The sequence below is a fragment of the Carassius gibelio genome, chromosome B15 (assembly GCF_023724105.1).
Source record: "Carassius gibelio isolate Cgi1373 ecotype wild population from Czech Republic chromosome B15, carGib1.2-hapl.c, whole genome shotgun sequence".
NCBI classification, from domain to species: domain Eukaryota; kingdom Metazoa; phylum Chordata; class Actinopteri; order Cypriniformes; family Cyprinidae; genus Carassius; species Carassius gibelio.
In genome coordinates, this window is record NC_068410.1 from 2,070,784 (window position 1) to 2,090,899 (window position 20,116).

Here is a 20,116-nt window from a genome sequence, read left to right on the forward strand (position 1 = left end):
CAATATTTGTGTGGAGACTGTGATGCATTTTATTTTTCAGGATTCACAGATGAATAGAAAGTTCCAAAGAACAGCATTTCTTTGCAATAGTAGCCTTATAAATGTTTTTACTGTCACTTTTGGTCAGTTTAAGCATTGCTCTCTCTGCTCTCTAGAGTCGATGATCCTGCTGGGCTCTATTGAGCGCGCTCAGTTACAGGCGCTCCTCGCGCAGCATCTGAGTCGCGAGCGCCGGCTGGAGTTCATACGCGATCGCACCGACGCCGAGAGAAAACGCGTGTCTGTGATCAGCACTCCCAGCAGCGAGGAGGGGGGTCAAAAGGTCAACCACGAGGTTCGCTTCCAGGTCAGAGGGCAAACGTTTACTTGACTCTCTCGTCTGACTCCACACACTGTTTTCTTCATTTCTGAGACGTGATCTCTGTTTGTGAGTGCAGATCTCCACAGAAGAGTCTTCGTTCACACCGACCCGTCCCATTTCACCTAAACCTCTCAAACCTGCGCTGAAGAGGACATCTACTGCAGAGAAAAACATCGAGATCCCCACAAGTAATGGCACACACACACTTTTACTTATCTGTGGAAACACGGATGTAACAATATCAAAATTTCGCAATACGGTATCACGATACGATATCACGATACGATATCACGATACGATATCAAGATACAAATCCACAATACGATATTTATTGTGATAAAAAAAACTAAAGACGTGAAGAATTCGAAAAATAATTAAAGTTAAATTATTCTATGTAATGTACTTTAAGAGTTCAAAATTAAGAGCTGCATCCCATGATTTTAACTAATAAAACAAAAAAAAATGTATTTTGAATTTGGACTGCATTGAATTTTAAAACGCTAGCTTTAAGTTATTCATTCTGCACTTTAAGCTTTATTTGGAAGGAAATCTCCAGCTTTAGTGAAAACTTATTAATTGTGTCTTATAAAAACACACTCACTACAAATCTAGTGAAACGCTGTAATCTTCTGCCACTGAAATAAAGCAAACTGGTGGCTGTTGCGTTCCGTTAGCACTTATTTTTATGACTTTTCCCCCTCACATCACATATTACAGTAATCATCCTAAAAGCTTAAACACTCAATTCATCCTGTGAAAACGATTTTGTAATCAGACATTGCGTTACTATGAAAATAGTACTTTTTTTAGTTTTTACGATATCAACTTCAACTTCGGAACATAACTTAATTAGCAATTTTATCATATTTTTAAATGTAACTTTAGATTCCAGATGTAAAAATGTATTTTATAAATTAACAATTTTTTTTTTACTACAGTACATTTCATCTCCTATAAATTTTAACGTTTAAATTTTTTTTTATGCTTTTACTTCAGCAATCTCCTGATTGTCTCCTTTAAGAAGAGACAAAACATAAATGAGTTTGGATAGTAATTTGATTATTATTATTTTTTATATAAAATATCTATACCACTGGATTGCATAAAGGTGAATTTTTTTGTGCTTTTAAAAGTTTTTTTAAAGATATATTATATTATATTATATTATATATTATTTAGTGCTGTCAAACGATTAATCACATCTAAAATAAAAGTTTTTGTGTACATAATGTGTGTGTACTGTGTATATTTATGCATATATTAATATACACACATACAGTATATATTTAGAATATATTTACATATGTGTACAATTAGAAATATATTTAATATATAAACAACATATTTTCAACATATCATGTGTTTGTATTAATACATACACAATAAATATACTCAGTACATGAATAATTAAGGATGTAATTAATCGTGATTAATTGTTTAACAGCACGTATTATATATTATATTATATTGTATTGTATTGTATTGTATTGTATTGTATTGTATTGTAAATTGTGAGTGTTATCTGTGTATTTCAGGTCCTCATGATTCTGGCATTGGCTTAAAGAATCTGTTATGTGCTCGACCTCAGACTGATGCAATGGAGGTGAGACACTCTAACACACACACACACACACACACATTCACACACACACACACACACACACACACACACGTTTATGTTTATATGAGGGTAATCGTATGAAGTTTTTGTTGTTTGTGTTGTGTTTCCCTTACGGAAGAATAATAACGTGGAGCACACAGTGGCTCCTGACCTCAGGCCCAAACGCGTCAGGATTTCGGTCTTGGTAAGAGCCGCTATTAATTAAAAAACGGGCTCGTTAAATCATCATGTCATCATCTGACATCATCTTATCATAAACGCCTTCCTCATTCCTGTTCCTGACCTTTGACCTGCAGAACCGCTGAGTGCACAAATAGAGAATCACTGGAATTTTACAGTAGAGGTAGACAATATTGTTTTTTAATTGTGCGATAAACATTAAACTCCGTTTCATTGTTTTGATCGGTCTGCACTGGACCGGGGTTAAAGGTCAGAAAGAGTGTAATCTAGCAGGAACATTGGAGGCAAGCCAAGCATGCGTAGCTGTCAATCATCAGCATGAACTGGCCAATCATTGTGAGTTGCATGAGAAGTGGGCGGGGCCAATGAATGATTGTGTCCTATAACACTAGTCTCGCTCACTTCATATAAAACTTAGAGTTTAGATCTTAAACTTTAAAGGATAGCTCACCTAAAAAATCATCCTGTCATCATTTACTCACCCTCTTGTCACTCCTAACCTATATGACACACATTTGAGGTTTTTTATTAAAAGTCAGTGTGGATTTCTCTCTTTTCTTTGTATCTGCTTCATTTATTTACTTCATAATAGATAAAAAGTGTCAAAGAGCTTTGATTTGAATATCTGAATATCATATCTAATTTTTGAATAGCTAAATATTACATCTGATTCATATTAATGAATAATTAAATAAACACAATGTGAATAAATAAAATAAAAATTAATTCTTAATAAATATCATTATTAATGTTAATACAATTTCAGAGTTACTAGTCATTGTTGCAGCTCTTTTAATTTTAAAATGTTACAAAATTAGACGCATGTAAATTTATTCTCATATACAGTAACTCTTTAATTTCCAAAATTAATTTCCAAAATTCTGCATTAATATAGACTTTTATGTATTATATTATATTATACTTATCTTATCTTTTTTTTTTTACTTTTTAGTACGTTTCCATTTGTTAAAATTAATTATCTTCATTATTAAACATGAATTAACAATGACAAATACTAAAGCATTTGTTAATATCAGTTTTATTTAATATTAATTTTAACATCTACTAATACATTGAAATTTCTTTGAATTTATTTTTTACTAAATTATGTTGAATAATGACACTTTTATGGTCTTTTAAACCGCTTTATAGATTAAATTAAATTCATTTCACATATTCTGTTTATGAATGTAAAAATGCTGTGTATATTTGCTTTGTATTTGTATAGTTGTATATACCGCTATTAAAAAGTTACTTGCGGTTATGTGAAATTAAGTATACTTTATACAAAGGTGAATAAATACTGTAGCAAATGTATTGTTGGTTGTTAGTTAATGTTGCCTATATTTCTCTGTGAATGATTTCTAGCGTCAGTCAGTGCAGCTGTTGAATGACCCACATCTTGTGTAAATGAATCCACATTGTTTGTGCAAATATATTTCTGAAAGCTGAACTAGTGTGTCATGTGTGATGATGTCACACAGTTGCTATGGAGACGCATTTGCCTACTTTGTAGCATGATGAACGTACTGTATATTAACAGCATAATGGCTCCATAATGATTGAAGCTTCATCACAGTTCTTCAACAGCAACAGAAATCCATATTATATGCTTCTGGCCCATTTTACTGTCAGAACAACGTAATTACGTGTGTTTAAAAATATATACAAAAAAAGAGAAAGCCATACCGTATTATTGTTGTTGTTGTTTTTTTTCTGTTATTTTGCACTGAATATTATGGAAATGGACAGTGCAAAACAAATGGAAAAACATTGCATGGTTTTCTCTCTTATTATTTTACAATTTTCTATTTAATTACTTGATATGGTTGTTATAAATGGCCGAATTATGTACATTTACATTACATTTACATTTATTCATTTAGCAGACGCTTTTATCCAAAAAGAGCAATGATATATATGTGCTATAACAAGTCTCAGTTAGGTTAACACAGTACACGTAGCATGGGATTTTAAATAATATAATAAATAAAAAGAAAACCAATAGAATAAAAAATAAAAAATAAAAGAATAGAGCAAGCTAGTTAGAGGTCTTTACACATACACACATATATATACAATTGCATGATAAATGAAAAGAAAATAGAATACAAAAAGATTAGAAAGGTAGTTAGATTTTTTAAAGAATAGAATTAGAGTAGTGAGTGTTAAAGTTAGAGGGTCAAATATTATGTATGTTTAATTTATTTTTTTAAGTAAGAAAGGCATGCAAATGTAAAAAAAATTTTGTGCCAACAATTCCAATATTAAAGTATATAATATAATATAATAAAAATATATAGTATTATAGAAATGGTCAGTGCAAAAAAAAAAAAAATCTCATTTTATTTTTTAAAAATAATTTCTAACTAATATTATATTATTTAACGTTATATTTATTTTACTTATTTTTAAGTTAAAATTGTTTTCACTCATAGATTACGGTGAAATTTTACTGTAGGATTCCAATTGTTAACATTAGTTAACTATGTTAGTTCTTGCTACTTTGTTTTCTGATTTTGTTATCAAAAATAACAGATTTGTTTCAATTATTATATATATATTTTTTATATATTTGGATATCGCTTCGATAGACCAATCTACTTCGACTGTAAACTAAATGAGCCAATGCACATTGGCATGCAATTATTTCATCCAGCTGCCGCTGATCACAGTGTGAGTATAAGAAGGCAGCAAGTGCAATGCAAACCTGCTTTTCACTGAGGAGCCGAGCTGGAGACCTTCCCTTTTGATTGTGATCCCTACCAAAGCGCCACGGGTGCTTCACCTTCCACTTACCTTTGCGAGCTGCCTGTGCCCCTATTAGGTGTAGACTGGGGCTTGGAACAAGTAGGTCAACTCACCATTGTCAAAGCACTACCTCACTGGGTGAGATTGGACAACACTGGGAAACCCCATTCTTCCCGAAGGACAACACTGGGAAACCCCATCCTTCCCGAAGGACAACACTGGGAAACCCCATCCTCCCCAAATAAACATATAGCATCTGTTTAGGTGTATATGGAGAAATTTGAGGGGATTAAACCCCCCTTGGGAAGGCAGAAGTCTGCCGGGGAAACACGGACTCTAGGCACCAACTAGGCATCACGAACCAGTGCCCAGGAGGATGCAACACTTCTAGTTGAGTGAGCTCACAACCTGAATGGGCAGGGCACACCCTGTGCTTGAAAAGCCAGGGCTACGGCATCCACAATCCAGAGGGCCATCCTCTATTTAGAGACAGCACTCCCCTTCTCCCGGCCTCTGTAACAGACAAAGAGCTGGTCTGAGGTCCTGAAGCTTTGTGTCCGGTCTACGTAGCACCTCAGTGCTCCGACAGGACAGAGCAAAGCCAGGGCTGGGTCTGTCTCCTCCAGGGGCAGCGCTTGCAGGTTCATCACTTGGTCTTTGAAGGGTGTAGTGGGAACCTTGGGCACGTAGCCAGGCCGGGCCTCAGAATTACCTGGTAGTCAGCCGGACCAAACTCTAGGCACAAATCGACGACCCAAAATGCATGCAGGTCCCCTACCCTCTTGATGGAGGCCAGTGCAAGCAGGAGCAGAGTTTTCAATGAAAGAAACTTTAGCTCAACTGAATGCAAAGGCTTGAATGGGCCCTGCTGTAGTGATTTAAGCACTAGAGTCAGGTCCCAAGAGGGTATAGAGGGGGGCCGGGAAGGATTTAACCTCCTGGCCCCTCTAAGGAACCTGATGACGAGGTCATGCTTACCAAGCTTTTATATCTCTCTCTCTCTCTCTCTCTCTCTCTCTCTCTTTCTCTTTCTAACTCTCTCTCTCTCTGGTAGTTGTGCATTAAGTGGTTTACCGTGGTAAAAGAGCGAGACCCACAGGCCTTGTGTCTGCTCATTACATTGCGCTCACATTTCTACAGAAACCAGCACTAATGGATGGAGGTTTTATTAATGCATAGAGAGTGCTGCAAAGATGTATACGCCTGTGTGTGTGTGTGTGTGTGTGTGTGTGTGTGTGTGTGTGTGTGATATACTTGTACAGAGAAAAGTGCAACTGCAGGCTGATCTCATCGATTAAATCTAGCATGAGAGAGATGAAGAGGGAGGAAGAGGAACTCTTATCTGTCGACTGCCAAAGCTGCGCTCCGAGATATTGATCAGAAGACACAACATATTAGCATTACAAACCATCAACACACACTCATATATTACACCCAAACAAATTCGGATGTCAAAAAGGACAAATAGAATACTGTAAATTCTCTATTTACAGTCTTTTTAGATTCCCAAGTTTCTGGAAAGGGCTTTGTGTATTCAGGCTTGTCATGTTTCTTATATAATGTTACTGCAAAGCACTTCATCTGAGTGACAGCGTGTGTGTGTGTGTGTGTGTGTGTGTGTGTGTGTGTGTGTGTGTGTGTGTGTTTCAGGAGGATCCAGACGCAGAGGATGACATGACTCTTGGCGAGGTGAGGACACTGCGGCTGTAATAGTGAAAACCTCTCATAAAATATGTTTAGATGCACACTACTAATCTGTTTGTAATTTATGTAAAGGCTTCATTTAAACCCTCTCTATTTTTTAATGCCAAGGAAGGTACTATGACAAACTAAAGTAAAGCATTCTGTTTAAATGCTATATTGATGTTGAAAAGTGCAAATCTTTTTATTCTTAATAAATGATGTACTTCAGATAACAAAACTGAAATCTCAACAAAAAATGTTATGGATAAAATGTACAAATTACCATATATTTACATATTACAGTATTTTGTTATTGCTATATTTACAATGTTATGAGAGAGGTTTAAATGTACAGACCCACATAGACACAAATACAGAGTCACTGACGAAGAAATATAACATAGATGACATTAAAGAATTTAAAAAATGCATAAATGACATGTAAAAAGAGTAGGTAAACAGTCTCTGTATGTGGATGCAGATTGAGGAATGGGAGGAGCAACAGCTTGACGAGCAGGTGAACTTCAACAGCTGCAAGATTGACCCCGCCCCCTTCCAGCTGGTGGAGCGCACTTCACTGCACAAGGTGTGTGTGTGTGTGTGTGTGTGTGGGTGTGGGTGTGTGCGCGCGTGCATGCGTATATGTGTGTGTGTGTGTGTGTATGTGTGTGTGTGTGTAGGTAGGTGTGTGTGTGTTTGAAGAGAGTATAAGGTAAGGATCTACAGTATATGAATGTAAACTCTGTTGACGCTTTTTAATAAAGTGCTCTGCACACACACACACACACACACACACACACATACATATACACATTTGCTGACACTGGATTTATCGTGTGCATTTGCAAACTCACTTGTGGCAAGAGCAAAGAAAGTGTTCATTAAGACTCGCTCTGCAGTGGTACACACACACACACACACACACACACAAACTGTGAATGTGTTTAATGCAGTCCAGTCATCCTTCTCTTACTCATTTCTACACTTGCATGCGCACTCATTATATCTCTATCCACACACTCACTGAATGATTTATGTGTTTTGTGTGCATGTGTGTGGTCAGAATATAGCTTAATTTATGCATTTGCCTTTTGCAGTGTATCATGAAAAACAACACTGGCAATGTTTTTGGTGCATGAAAGCACTACCATTTATGCATTATTACTTATTTATTTGTTTGGCCGGTGGCTCTCTGGTCTCTCTGACAGACTCACACCATCTTCTCTCTGCTGGGTTTGGATCACGCTTACGTCACCAGCATTGGGAGACTCATAGGAGTAGTTTCACTGAGAGAGGTGAGAGATTCATGGGATCGAAGCTGTATTTTCAGCTTCATTACTTCAGAAATCATGATAATATTCTGCTCAACAAACATTGTTATGGAAGCTTATTTGTGCCACAAATAAAGGGTAATTGTGACTTTTAATCTAAAAAAAAATTCTCGTAATTCTTAGTCTTATATCCTACAATTATCGTACTTTTTTTTTCTCACAATGTACTTTCTTGTAATTTTTTCTTGCAATTCTGTTTTTTATTTATTTTTTCCAAACTTTTTTTTATTTATTTCTCACATTTTTTGCAAGTTTTTTTCTTGCAATTGACTTTTTTCTGGCAGTTAAGACGTTTTTTTTTTTTTTTTACAGTTTTGAATTATGATTTTTTTTTTTATATATATATCTCAATTCTAGGAAAGCCTGTTTCCAGCAGGTCATTGTGACTTTTTAATCTTGCGATTTTAAATTTATATAAGCCATGATTAACTCTTTTATTTATTTTTTCATTCATTGGTGGAAATTGGCTTCCACACAGTTCTGGAATTCTTTTTTTTTTACATTTACTTTTTTCTTTTTTCTATCAATTCTGCATTTTCTCACAAAACGATGAATTTTTCTCACAATTATTGACTTTTTCCAGCAGTTACGACTTTCTTACAATTATTTTTTTTTGTGCAATTCTGAGTTTTATATCTCACAATTCCGGATTTTTTTACTCTCAATTGTGACAAATGCAAATCTGATATATAATTTTTTATTTTTTTTTTAGAAATGCAATTATCCTTGGTGCAAACAAGCTTCCATACATTTCTAAATATTATCAATGTTGAAAACAGTTGTGCTGCCCAATATTTTCATAGTTTTCGTGATGCATTTATTTTTCATGATTCACAGATGAATAGTTCAAGTTCGAAAGAGCAACATTTATGTGCAATATATATCTTTTGTAACATTATAAATGTGACTCCAGATCAGTGTGATGTGTCTGTTAATGGTTAATCATCTGCGCTGTAGCTGCGTAAAGCCATCGAGGGCTCGATGACGGTGAAAGGCGTGAAGGTTCGTCCGCCGCTGGCCAGTTTCAGAGACAGTGGCACCAGTGGCACCAGCAGTGAAAGCGAAGCCACTGAGCTTCACAAACTGTGGGATCGTCACACCAGCATCAGCATTCCCCGAGAACACCAGCCCAACGCCTCCGACTCAGACGACAAGTCACATTGACCGCAGTCGACGCTCGCATCCAAAAACCCTCGGGTCTTCCCCTTCTGGAGAATCAGGGACTGTCTGGACTCTGTCGAGGCTCCACCAGTGTGTGTGTGTGTGTGTGTGTGCGTATGTGTGTTTATATGTGTGTGTGTTGCAGACCAGAGACAGATCATTTAATTTTTGACGTTACCTATCATTCCCTTTTTCACTATTTAAGAAATGTGATGCACAAGATCTGTGTTGCAACTTCATCTGTTGACTCATGTTTTTTATGTTGGGGAATTTATATCTCCGTTTTTTTTCTCTTGCGGTCGCACTTATGACTTTTCCTGCAGTTAGGTCTTTTCTTCTTGCAATGGACTTTTTTTCTCGCAACTTTGACTTCTCGCAAGTGACTTTTTTTTTCTTGCTTTTCTAAAATTATCATTACTTTTTGAGTTTTCCTCTTGCGTTGCCTTTCTGATTTATTGCCTCTCAATAATGCATTTTCTCTATTTTTCTAGCTCTTGACTTTTCTCGCTAGTCTTTATCTCATAATCATGTTTTTTTTTTTCTCGCAATTTACTTTTCTCTTAGTTACAACTATTCTCGCTATTAGAACTTTTTCTTACAATTATGACTTCTTGCAATTAGGATTTTCTCACAGTAGATTTTTCTCGCGATTGACTTTTGTGTTTTCACATGCATGACTTTTTTTCTCCCAATTGTGACTTTTTAACAAGTATACATTTTCTTCGCGCAAACATGACTTTTCTCAAAAAAAAAATTCCCAGCAATTTTGACTTCTGTTATGATTTTTTTCATAATTATGACTTTTTCGCAATTATGACACTTCATCTCGCAACTGACTTTTTTTTTCACAGTCATGAATATTAACGCAAGTAGGGTCGCAAAGGGGTGTAAAATTTCCGTTAAATTTCCGAAAACTTTCCAAAAATCCCTGGAGGATTCCAACAAATCCTGTAAAGTTTCTAAAATGTCTGCAATGTTTCCTAAATTTACTGGAAATTGTTCACCTTTTTGCAAGCTTATACTTCAAGGTGCTGTAGGGAACTTTTAAAAAAAATATATTTTTTACATATTTGTTAAACCTGTCATTATGTCCTGACAGTAGAATATGAGACAGATAATCTTTGAAAAAATCAAGCTCCTCTGGCTCCTCCCAGTGTCCGTGTTTTTGGCTTGTCCTGAATCACTAGGGTGCACCTATAATAAGTGTTTATATTCGGACTATTTTAGATTGCTTCGGGGATACCGCGGCGGAGTAACCCAGTACCTTTGTGATTCTTCATAGACATAAACAGAGAGAAGTAGTTCCGGCTACGATGTTCTTCCGCAAGACGCAAGCAGTTCTGTTTATTAACCGCTAGAGCGTCAAAAGTTCCCTACCGCAGCTTTAAGTATTACTTTTATTCTTGCATCTGACTTTTTTTTCGCAGTTATGACTTTTTATTCGCAATTAACTTCTTGCATTTCTGACTTTTTCCCCACAATTGACTTTTTTTTTTCTCACAATTATGACTTTTCTGTAATAGTTTTTTTTTTTTCGCAATTGACTTTTTCCGTCACAAGTACGACTTTTCTTCTTGCAATTAAGGCTTTTTTTCACAATTATGACACTTTTACTTTCAGTAGACTTTTTCCGCAATCATGGCTTTTTTTGTTGATCCTTTTTTAGTAAGACTTTTATTCTTGCAACTATTACTTTTTTTTTTTTTTTTGCAGTTATGGCTTTTTATTCGCAACTGACTGCTTGCAGTTACGTTTTTTTGCAACTACTGTATGACTTTTTGCGCAGTTATGATTGTTTATTCGCAACTGACAGCTAGCAATCTTGCAATTTACTTTATTTCTTGCAATTATGCTTTTTCCCACCTCACAATCTTTTACCTTTCAGATATTATCTTTCATTCCCTGTTTCAGAGCTCTTCATCTGTGTGTGTTTTCGCGGGTGGGCATTAGATTTTCCTCTATATAAAGCAGATCTGTAGGCGGACGCAGTGGGTGCCAGAGAGAACAGAGCGATGGAAGGAGACGGAGTGGGAGTGATTTTCTTTTTTTCTTTTTTTTCCTAAACTCTTTCAGACTTTTTTTTTTTTTTCCTCTTGCAGAATCTCCAACATGAGATTCAGTCGGCGTTTGAAGTCAAACCCCTCGAATTTGATCTCGCCCATGCAGACTCTTACATAAGGATGTGCACTTTGTATTGCTTTCTCTATTGGAAATGACACTAAACGTGCCTTTTTGAACGATTTGGCACATTTATTTTTTTCATGTTTGCACTGAGGACAGTGAAATCAATCACAGTCAGCATTCAGCACAGCAACAACATCTGAATTGACAGTAGTGAAATTATGAGCAAATGAATGGCGAGGCTGGGAGGTTTCCAAGTCCTTCCCACTGGTCTCCATTGATCGAGGAGAATACGATGCCCTTTTTGATCGGTTAAGCACTTGAGCATAAAGCTGCAGGAAAACACACAAATCCGACATTAAAATCTCTCTTTCTGTCTCTTTCTTTCTTTTTATTTTCCGATCTTTTACAACAACTTTGTGTTTTTCGAAAATGTATATGTTGAATGATGATGAATTTCACAAAACTTGTCGAGAACTCATCAAGCTCGTATTAAAAACCAATTATTTTGAGCCTTTTTCTTTCTTTTCTTTTTTTTTTTTTGCATAGTGAAATCATTTTTTTTCAAGTTTCATATTTTTAATCTCAATTCTTATTACAATAATGTGTTTGGATGTTTTACTCATGTATATAAGATTTCTATATTTTTTATACTTTGTAATTTTTTGTTATGCTCAATGATAATTTTTATTTGAATTCTACTTAGCCAAAATAAACTTTTTTTTTTTTTTTTTATGAGATTGCAAATTAAAATCATCATTGAGCATAATGGAAAATACAAAAACAACAGATAGCTATTGTATATAGATAATTTTATTAATATAACTTTAATTTAAAATATATATTTAATGGTTCTAAAAGTGGACTAAATATTATTTTTTCTCTATTATGATTTTCATTTAAATTATTATTGAAAAAGTAATTAAGCACTAGTAATAAATATATAATTTGTAATGATAATTTAAATGAATTCAAAAGTAACAGATCAACTACAATGTATAAATACATCATTTGAATACTTTTTTTTATTTTTTTATGAAAAATGTCTTTGTTGTCCTTAAAGTAGGGTATATTTTCTTTAGGTAAAATATAATTTCTTATTTCCCTGTGTTGATGATTATGATATTCTTACATTGCAAAAAAATGAAGGAAAAGAAAGCATTTAAAATTCACAAAAGTATTGTGACTTCTTGATGAATTTGTATCATGATGATTATTATTATTATTATTATTATTATCACGTAATGGGATTTTAAATGATAGAGAATATTGAAACTTCAAAAATAACAAATGCAACCAAACATAATTATAAATACTTAAATAAATACTAATAATTTTTGGTCCTAGGTTGCATTTTCTTTAGACTTAATATTATTTTTTTATTTCTCTCTTTTGATTTGATGGTAAAATAAGGTAAACCTTGATCGGTTTTGTGAGATTCATCTGCAAACATATTCATGCATTTCCACGAACAACATCCGAACAGAACAAAAGTGAAATCTGAGAGTATTTTATTCATTGTTGTAAATGTGTTTGTTGTGATTTATAACCGTTTCTGTTCATCAGCTGATCATTTTAATTTGGAACTAAAATTAATTTATTTAATTCTGATTCTCAACTGACAAATCTGACCAATAAGCTTTAATCTGTTCGCCGGTGGAGAAGAGGCTTATTTCTGTTGATTCATGTAGATTTACAGATTTTAATATATTTATAAAATATCATATTAACTTAAATATTTTCTTCTTTTTGCCATTAGTGTGTTCTTATATTTGTATTTCAATGTCATTTTTGTCTTCTTCAGACAATATCTCTGTTTAGGAATATGTGATGGTTTTTCTTCTCCCATCTTTGAAACGTTGACCGAACGTTGTGGGAACGTTTTAATTGCATCTCAGAGAATGTTTTGTGTTTTTTGTCCAAAAATGGTGCCAGTCTCATCTCTGAAATGACTTTATTAATATTATAATACACTCGGACCAAAAGAGCAAAATCTGCTTTATTAAATATGCTGTGGTCCTTTTCATTTCATTATGTTGTTCTGAGAATCATATTTATTAACAATCTTACATGTGATCAACAAAGTAGATCAACCGTGATTTTATTTTATTTTGTATATTTTTGATGTTTTCAGACTTTGGAGGATAATGTATTTGTGCAATAACATGTTTTGTTTGTTTTTAACCAGAATTAAAACATTCCATGGGTTTATGTGGAGATTATTTTTAAGAAAATGTCTTGTTTTACAGTATAAATATCTAAACATTCTTAAATCAAGATGCATCTTGAGAAGCAATATATATATTATTTTTAATAAATTTTTTTTAAAAGTAAATGTGTTTTGATTTTAAACATCATAAAGCATTTATTCAATTTGAATGCTTTTTTACATTCTGGACCAAAAGAACAAAACGGACATAACTTAATATTTTTCAATTAAAACCATCAGCAGTTTGGCATTCTCAAAAAAAAAAAATTATGCAAAATTTCCATATATTTTTCTCAATATTGATCTGAAATTTAATGCCAATATATCATTGCATAATTTTTTTACGAACAAATAATCAGAGAATTACTGTATGATGGAATTTAATTCTCATGATTGCTCAAACACGGTCCAAATTTAAGAAACCTACAAATTTATTTAAAACAAAACAACGCAGGTTTTCAAACATTATAAATTAATTTTACTTGCCTAGATTTTCACTTTCAGATGGAAAAGTAAATTCATGTTTCATGAGATTCATGCTTCAAAAAAATGTTGTGGCAAAGTGAGAGGTCTAGAAAAACCTATATTTTTATTTAGAACAAAAACATCACTCTGAAAAGTTTTCAAATAAAATACATTAATTTTACTTGCGTAAACTTTATGTTTTCTGCAGTGGCTAATCAACAAGCAATCATAATTAATAAAATATGTATTGCAGTGTGTATTTATTGCAATGCAATTCATATTCTCCATCAAGAGTCAGAATTACATAACTTCATTGGAATGACATTTACAATATTGCTGAAGTGTTTCCAATATTGAAATACACTACAGAAAATAAAGTCAGATTAGATAATATCAGAAATGGAAGAATATGGATTAAAGGGACATGGTGAAAAATACAAATAAATCCTTAACGGCTGGAGTGTTGAGATCCCGGAAGGTCAGAGGTGAGTTAATTTTCTGCGTCTGACGCTGATGATCAACATCCTGTCTGCGGTCAGCGAGCTGCTCACAGATAACGGGTCCATGTCTGCGGGAAGCACAGATTTATGGGTAAACCGGCCCGCAACGGTCCCATCAGCGGCCGTCTGAAACAGACAGAGAAGCATGATCTTCAGAAATCATTCTAATATGATGATTGAGAAACATTTCTGATTATTAGCAATGTTGAAAACCTTTGTGCTGCACAATATTTTTTGTGGAAACTCATGCATTTTTATTTTTCAGGAGTCACAAATGAACAAAGTTCACAAAAACAGCATTGATTTGAAACAGAAATAGACCGTTTTGTAAATATAAGTGACTTTTCTGTCACTTTTGATCAAGGGAATGCATTCTTGATGAATAAAAGTAAGAATTTCTTTCAAATAAATAAAAATATATAGATGTATGAAAATAAAATAAAAATGCATACTTCAATTAGGTATTTCATCATGCAAACAGAAAATTCATATGCTATGGACTGTATCGCACACCAGGATTATTGTGTGTAAATTAAAACAAAACCCATAAAATGTTTAAAAAAAAGTTGCATTTCTCATTTTCAATAAGTTTAACTTGTACTAAAATAACTTAAAATAAAATACAAAATGAATAAAAACTATATAGACTGATAAAAAAAAAACATCAAGATAATTATAAAATTCAAATGGACACTTAAATAATAATACATTATTATTTAAACTACTTGCACAGGCAACATTTTTCCTTTTTCATTTAGTTTAATTAAATTATACAGATTTAAAATAATAATATTAATAATAATTACAAAACACAACAAAGTTGCTTTAAAAATGAAAATGAAAACATAAAAACATTCAAAACATTGATAAAAACTATAGTAGTTTCTCTATGATATAGCACACACATATTTATATGATATATATCACAAAAACATTGTAGTATAGTGTATACTGTATACTTATATATTCCAAAAATGGCACTAACTTTATTTAGTATTAGTGCTGTCAAATGATTAATCACATCCAAAATAAACGTTTTTAAGTAATGTATGTTTGAGTTGTGTATGTATGCATGCATCTATATATATTTTAAGAAAAATATGTTGTGCTTATACATTAAATATATTTAATTATATAATAAATCACACGTACCTTCTCTGCGTGAATAACCACACACTGATTATAGGCCAGCAGCACCACTTCATGAGGCTCGAACCCACTCACGTCTGCAGACAGGAAGTAGCTGTCGCCCATCGCTCTGACCACGCCCACACCGGAACCGGAACCACCGCGACCTCAAACGTAGATGCGGAGAAATTAGAAATAAACAGGAGAAGAGATCATCCAACTTGTGCATTATATAAAACCATCCACGTGGTTCTGGATGCTGATTGTGCAATCCAGTGTTAAAATAAACACTACAAGAAAAATTCGTAAAAATAGATATGTAGCTCTGAGTCTCTATATAACTCTTGTTATACGTTGGGAGGCGCTGTTACACATCTTCTGAAAGAGACATAATCTCCGGACCGAAACACAGCGAAGAAGAAGCAGAAACGAGCAATGTGTAAAATAAAATTTTAAACAGCATTTTTGTTAAAACTGTTGCTTTTTTATTAAGTGTTGAGATACAAAAGAACAAATGAAGCTGGAATAAATAAAGCTATAAACACGATGCATGTTTATGTATTAATATATCAAAATATTCTGGAGGCCACAGAAGTTTTGTGAAACTGTATATTTTTTATATATTTTTTAAACCAGAGGAAAAATATTTTGAATGATAGATCCACTCTGTTGCATTGTACTTTATGGTTAAAGTAAATAAACTTCTTATTTTATTATAGGGCATATGTTTATTTCCCATGTCCATGTCCAAATCATATAAAATTCATCATTGATCTGAGCTCTCATTCTCATTCATTCATGTTCTAAACCAGCATCAGGAGTAACATCTGAAATAATGCTCACATAAAAACCAGCTGAGTTATGATCCTCATAAATGATAATCAGCGGTGTCAGGATTTACAGGATTTAGTTCTGCCAACAGCTTGATATTCACTAACTTTCTTCCTCCACAAAAACAAACGATTAACTCTTGGATCTTGGTAAACTTCAGAAACTCTCCTCTTACCATGAATGTTATCGCCGAGGCTCCAGTCGACCTGCTGTTCTGCTCGGCTGTACTGATGGTTTCCATGGTTACCTCCAAAGGCCTCTTCATCACCTTGGTAACCTATAAAACACTTGATTACTTTTTTAACTTATTAAAGACTCTCAATCACTTTAGAAACCCATAAAGTATCTTTCTTGAGTACCTTGGTAACCTATCCAACATTCTCGGTCACCTTGGTAACCCATAAATTAATCTCGATCACCTTAATAACCCACAAACCACTTGATTACCATGGTAACCCATCAAAGATTCTCACCATAGTAACCTATGAAAAGTCTCGATCACCTTAGTAACTTATAAAACAGTGAATTATCTAGGTAACCCATCATAGATCCTTGATTGCCTTAGTAACCTATAATACAAGTAATTACCATGGTAACCCATCAATGATTTTAAATCACCATGGCAACCTATCAACGCTTCTCAAGCTCCATGGTAACCCATAAAAATTATCTCAATTACCTTTGTAACCTTCAGAACAATCACTTACCATGGAAACCCAATAAACATTCTTGATCACTTTAGTAACCTACAAAAAACAATTATTTGGTAACCTGTCAAAGATTCATATCACTATGCTAACCCATATAAAAAAACCTCTTGATCACCTTGGTAACCCTTCAAAAACTCTCAATCACTTTGGTAGCCCATGAAAGATTCTTGATCTATATAGTAACCTATAAAACACTTAATTACCTTGGTAACCCATCATAGATTCTAAATCACTATGGTAACCTACCAAAGCTTTAAAATCGCCAAGGTAACCTATAAAACACTCAGTCACCTTGGTAACCCATAAAAGATTCTAAATCACTATGGTAACCTACCAAAGCTTTTAAATCGCCAAGGTAACCTATAAAACACTCAGTCACCTTGGTAACCCATCAAAGATTCTAAATCACTATGGTAACCTACCAAAGCTTTCAAATCGCCAAGGTAACCTGTAAAACACTCAGTCACCTTGGTAACCCATCAAAGATTCTAAATCACTATGGTAACCTACCAAAGCTTTCAAATCGCCAAGGTAACCTATAAAACATTCAGTCACCTTGGTAACCCATCAAAGATTCTAAATCACTATGGTAACCTACCAAAGCTTTCAAATCGCCAAGGTAACCTATAAAACACTCAGTCACCTTGGTAACCCATCAAAGATTCTAAATCACTATGGTAACCTACCAAAGCTTTCAAATCGCCAAGGTAACCTATAAAACACTCAGTCACCTTGGTAACCCATCAAAGATTCTAAATCACTATGGTAACCTACCAAAGCTTTCAAATCGCCAAGGTAACCTATAAAACACTCAGTCACCTTGGTAACCCATAAAAGATTCTAAATCACTATGGTAACCTACCAAAGCTTTCAAATCGCCAAGGTAACCTATAAAACACTCAGTCACCTTGGTAACCCATAAAAGATTCTAAATCACTATGGTAACCTACCAAAGCTTTCAAATCGCCAAGGTAACCTATAAAACACTCAGTCACCTTGGTAACCCATAAAAGATTCTAAATCACTATGGTAACCTACCAAAGCTTTCAAATCGCCAAGGTAACCTATAAAACACTCAGTCACCTTGGTAACCCATAAAAGATTCTAAATCACTATGGTAACCTACCAAAGCTTTCAAATCGCCAAGGTAACCTATAAAACACTCAGTCACCTTGGTAACCCATCAAAGATTCTAAATCACTATGGTAACCTACCAAAGCTTTTAAATCACCAAGGTAACCTATAAAACACTCAGTCACCTTGGTAACCCATAAAAGACTCAGGATGGCCTTAGAGACCTTCGAGGCCGGTTGTTACCGTGGCAGCAGGAGGACTGGTCGGTGACGGAGCCGATGGAGGACTCCTCTCTGAAGCAGCTGTGCAGTCGAGCGGCGCTGGAGGAGCGGACGGAGCTCGTGCTGTAACGACACGCCATGATGCAGGACATAGGAGCACGCTCGCTCTCTGCCTACATATAGAGAGCTGCTGCACTGCATTGTGGGATGTCTGGCCTCTCGGACTGCTCCATAAAAGGCCAGGCTCCTGGAATCCACTCCTGGAGTAACGGTCCGACAGATAAGACACGGAAAACTTCTCCAAACGAGCGGGAGACCCCACACAATCACACTCAGATAAACAGCTGAAAATACATACAACACAATTATCAAACATCTGTTACTGAAACACTACAAGAACTACAAGAAAACCCAGCCAGTGATTAAGTGATAAAAAGATGATTGTTTATTTTATTTTGTTGTTATTTATCCGATTTGTTTTTGTTTTGTTTGTTTGCTCTTTCAAAAAAAAGCATAAAGAAATGTAAAAAATGCATATATATATATTCTTTTTTGATAAATACAGAGAACAATAAAGGGCAAAAGTAATACAAAAAATAAATTCAGACTATTTATTTATCAATTCATATATTTACTGCTTTTATAACTATACATTTTTTTAAGTTTGTTTATGAATGTATACAGGTTTGCTCTTCAATATTTTCAACACTCAGTGATTATGATTTTCAATATATATAAGATATCCAGACAGAAACGTAATAAATACAATTTTTTTTTTACTTTATTTAGAACTTTATTTAGAACCCAAACAAGATGCAAAAACAAAAACTGATATTAAAAGAGTGAAAACTATTCAAGCAGTCAAATATTCCTTAAAACAAAAACAAAAGGAAAGGTGTGGAGTCAGACTGTGAAGTACGGCACGTTCATATCGAGGGACTGAAGAAAGACTAATTAAGCGCTGAATGAGAGACTTCAGTCCACTGAGAGAGTCATTTCCAGAACACACAAACCTGCAGAGACCCGTGAACCGATCTAATTAAGAGACAAATGCATGTTTAACACACACACACACACACACACACATACAATGACGTCCTGACTGCTGATTTTAGAGAGGAGGTCAATATTTGTCTATTTATAGACACTTAACCTCACGTCACACACACACACACACACACACACACTCAATGTCGTCTCTGGCCCCGGGAAAGTGTCAGCAGAAGGGGGCCTTCACTCCGTCACAGTCCAGCGACGCGATTGGACGGTTAAATGTGCATCACACAATGGGCAGCATCCGGCCAATCAGAGCATGGAGTGACAGACAACTTAAGACGCTTTTTATAGCGTTTAACCTTAAAAAGAGCTAATCTACACAGACAGAGTGAAAAAGAGTCGAGATAAAGGACAATGACAAGGAGAAAGAGTGAGATGAGAGAGATTGAAAGTGATATGCCGAGAAAACAGCTACACACACACACACACACACACACACTATCTAAATACTGTTAAAGAATATGTATTTTTATATTTAAAATGTTGCAGGTTTGTGTCTTCATGGTTTCAACAGTCAAATGTAACTTTACTTTCAAGCCTTATAAATAATATTAATTAATTTGATTAAAAACAAGGAAAAATGGCTAAGTAAATAAACAAACAACAAAAAAAGAAAAAATAACAATTAAATTAAAATGAAATACAGAAAGTAATAAAAAGGTGAAAATAGTAATATAAAGATAAATTCAGGAAAAATAGAAATAAGATGTAAT

At 34.3% G+C, this 20,116-nt stretch overlaps 2 protein-coding genes and 1 long non-coding RNA gene across 4 annotated transcripts in view; 1 reads left to right on the forward strand and 2 right to left on the reverse strand.

Annotated features, from left to right (window-relative positions):
- LOC127972630 (chloride channel protein 2-like) overlaps nt 1-13,418 on the forward strand; it is a 56,379-nt gene extending 42,961 nt beyond the window's left edge. Inside the window, exons 17-24 of one of the 2 annotated variants that reach the window (XM_052576281.1) lie at nt 156-346; nt 438-549; nt 1,897-1,964; nt 2,101-2,166; nt 6,564-6,602; nt 7,078-7,182; nt 7,805-7,891; nt 8,885-12,067. In XM_052576281.1, the coding sequence (XP_052432241.1) occupies nt 156-346; nt 438-549; nt 1,897-1,964; nt 2,101-2,166; nt 6,564-6,602; nt 7,078-7,182; nt 7,805-7,891; nt 8,885-9,091 (875 nt within the window). In that variant the 3' untranslated portion in view covers nt 9,092-12,067. Of the gene's footprint in view, nt 1-155; nt 347-437; nt 550-1,896; nt 1,965-2,100; nt 2,167-6,563; nt 6,603-7,077; nt 7,183-7,804; nt 7,892-8,884 lie in introns of both variants that reach the window. The other variant, XM_052576282.1, reaches the window with a different exon arrangement.
- Nucleotides 13,419-13,873: 455 nt separating this feature from the next.
- Nucleotides 13,874-18,531, reverse strand: hspb12 (heat shock protein, alpha-crystallin-related, b12). The gene is made up of 4 exons (XM_052576283.1): nt 18,370-18,531; nt 16,518-16,619; nt 15,536-15,678; nt 13,874-14,509 (listed from the first exon to the last, which is right to left on the reverse strand). Exons 1-4 carry the CDS (start codon nt 18,497-18,499, stop codon nt 14,363-14,365), a joined length of 522 nt encoding a protein of 173 aa, XP_052432243.1. The 5' UTR covers nt 18,500-18,531; the 3' UTR covers nt 13,874-14,362.
- LOC127972632 (uncharacterized) lies at nt 16,628-18,141 on the reverse strand. Its single transcript, XR_008157131.1, has 3 exons — nt 17,608-18,141; nt 17,432-17,519; nt 16,628-17,255 (listed from the first exon to the last, which is right to left on the reverse strand). It is a non-coding gene; the product is annotated as an uncharacterized LOC127972632 (long non-coding RNA).
- Nucleotides 18,532-20,116: the final 1,585 nt, after the last annotated feature.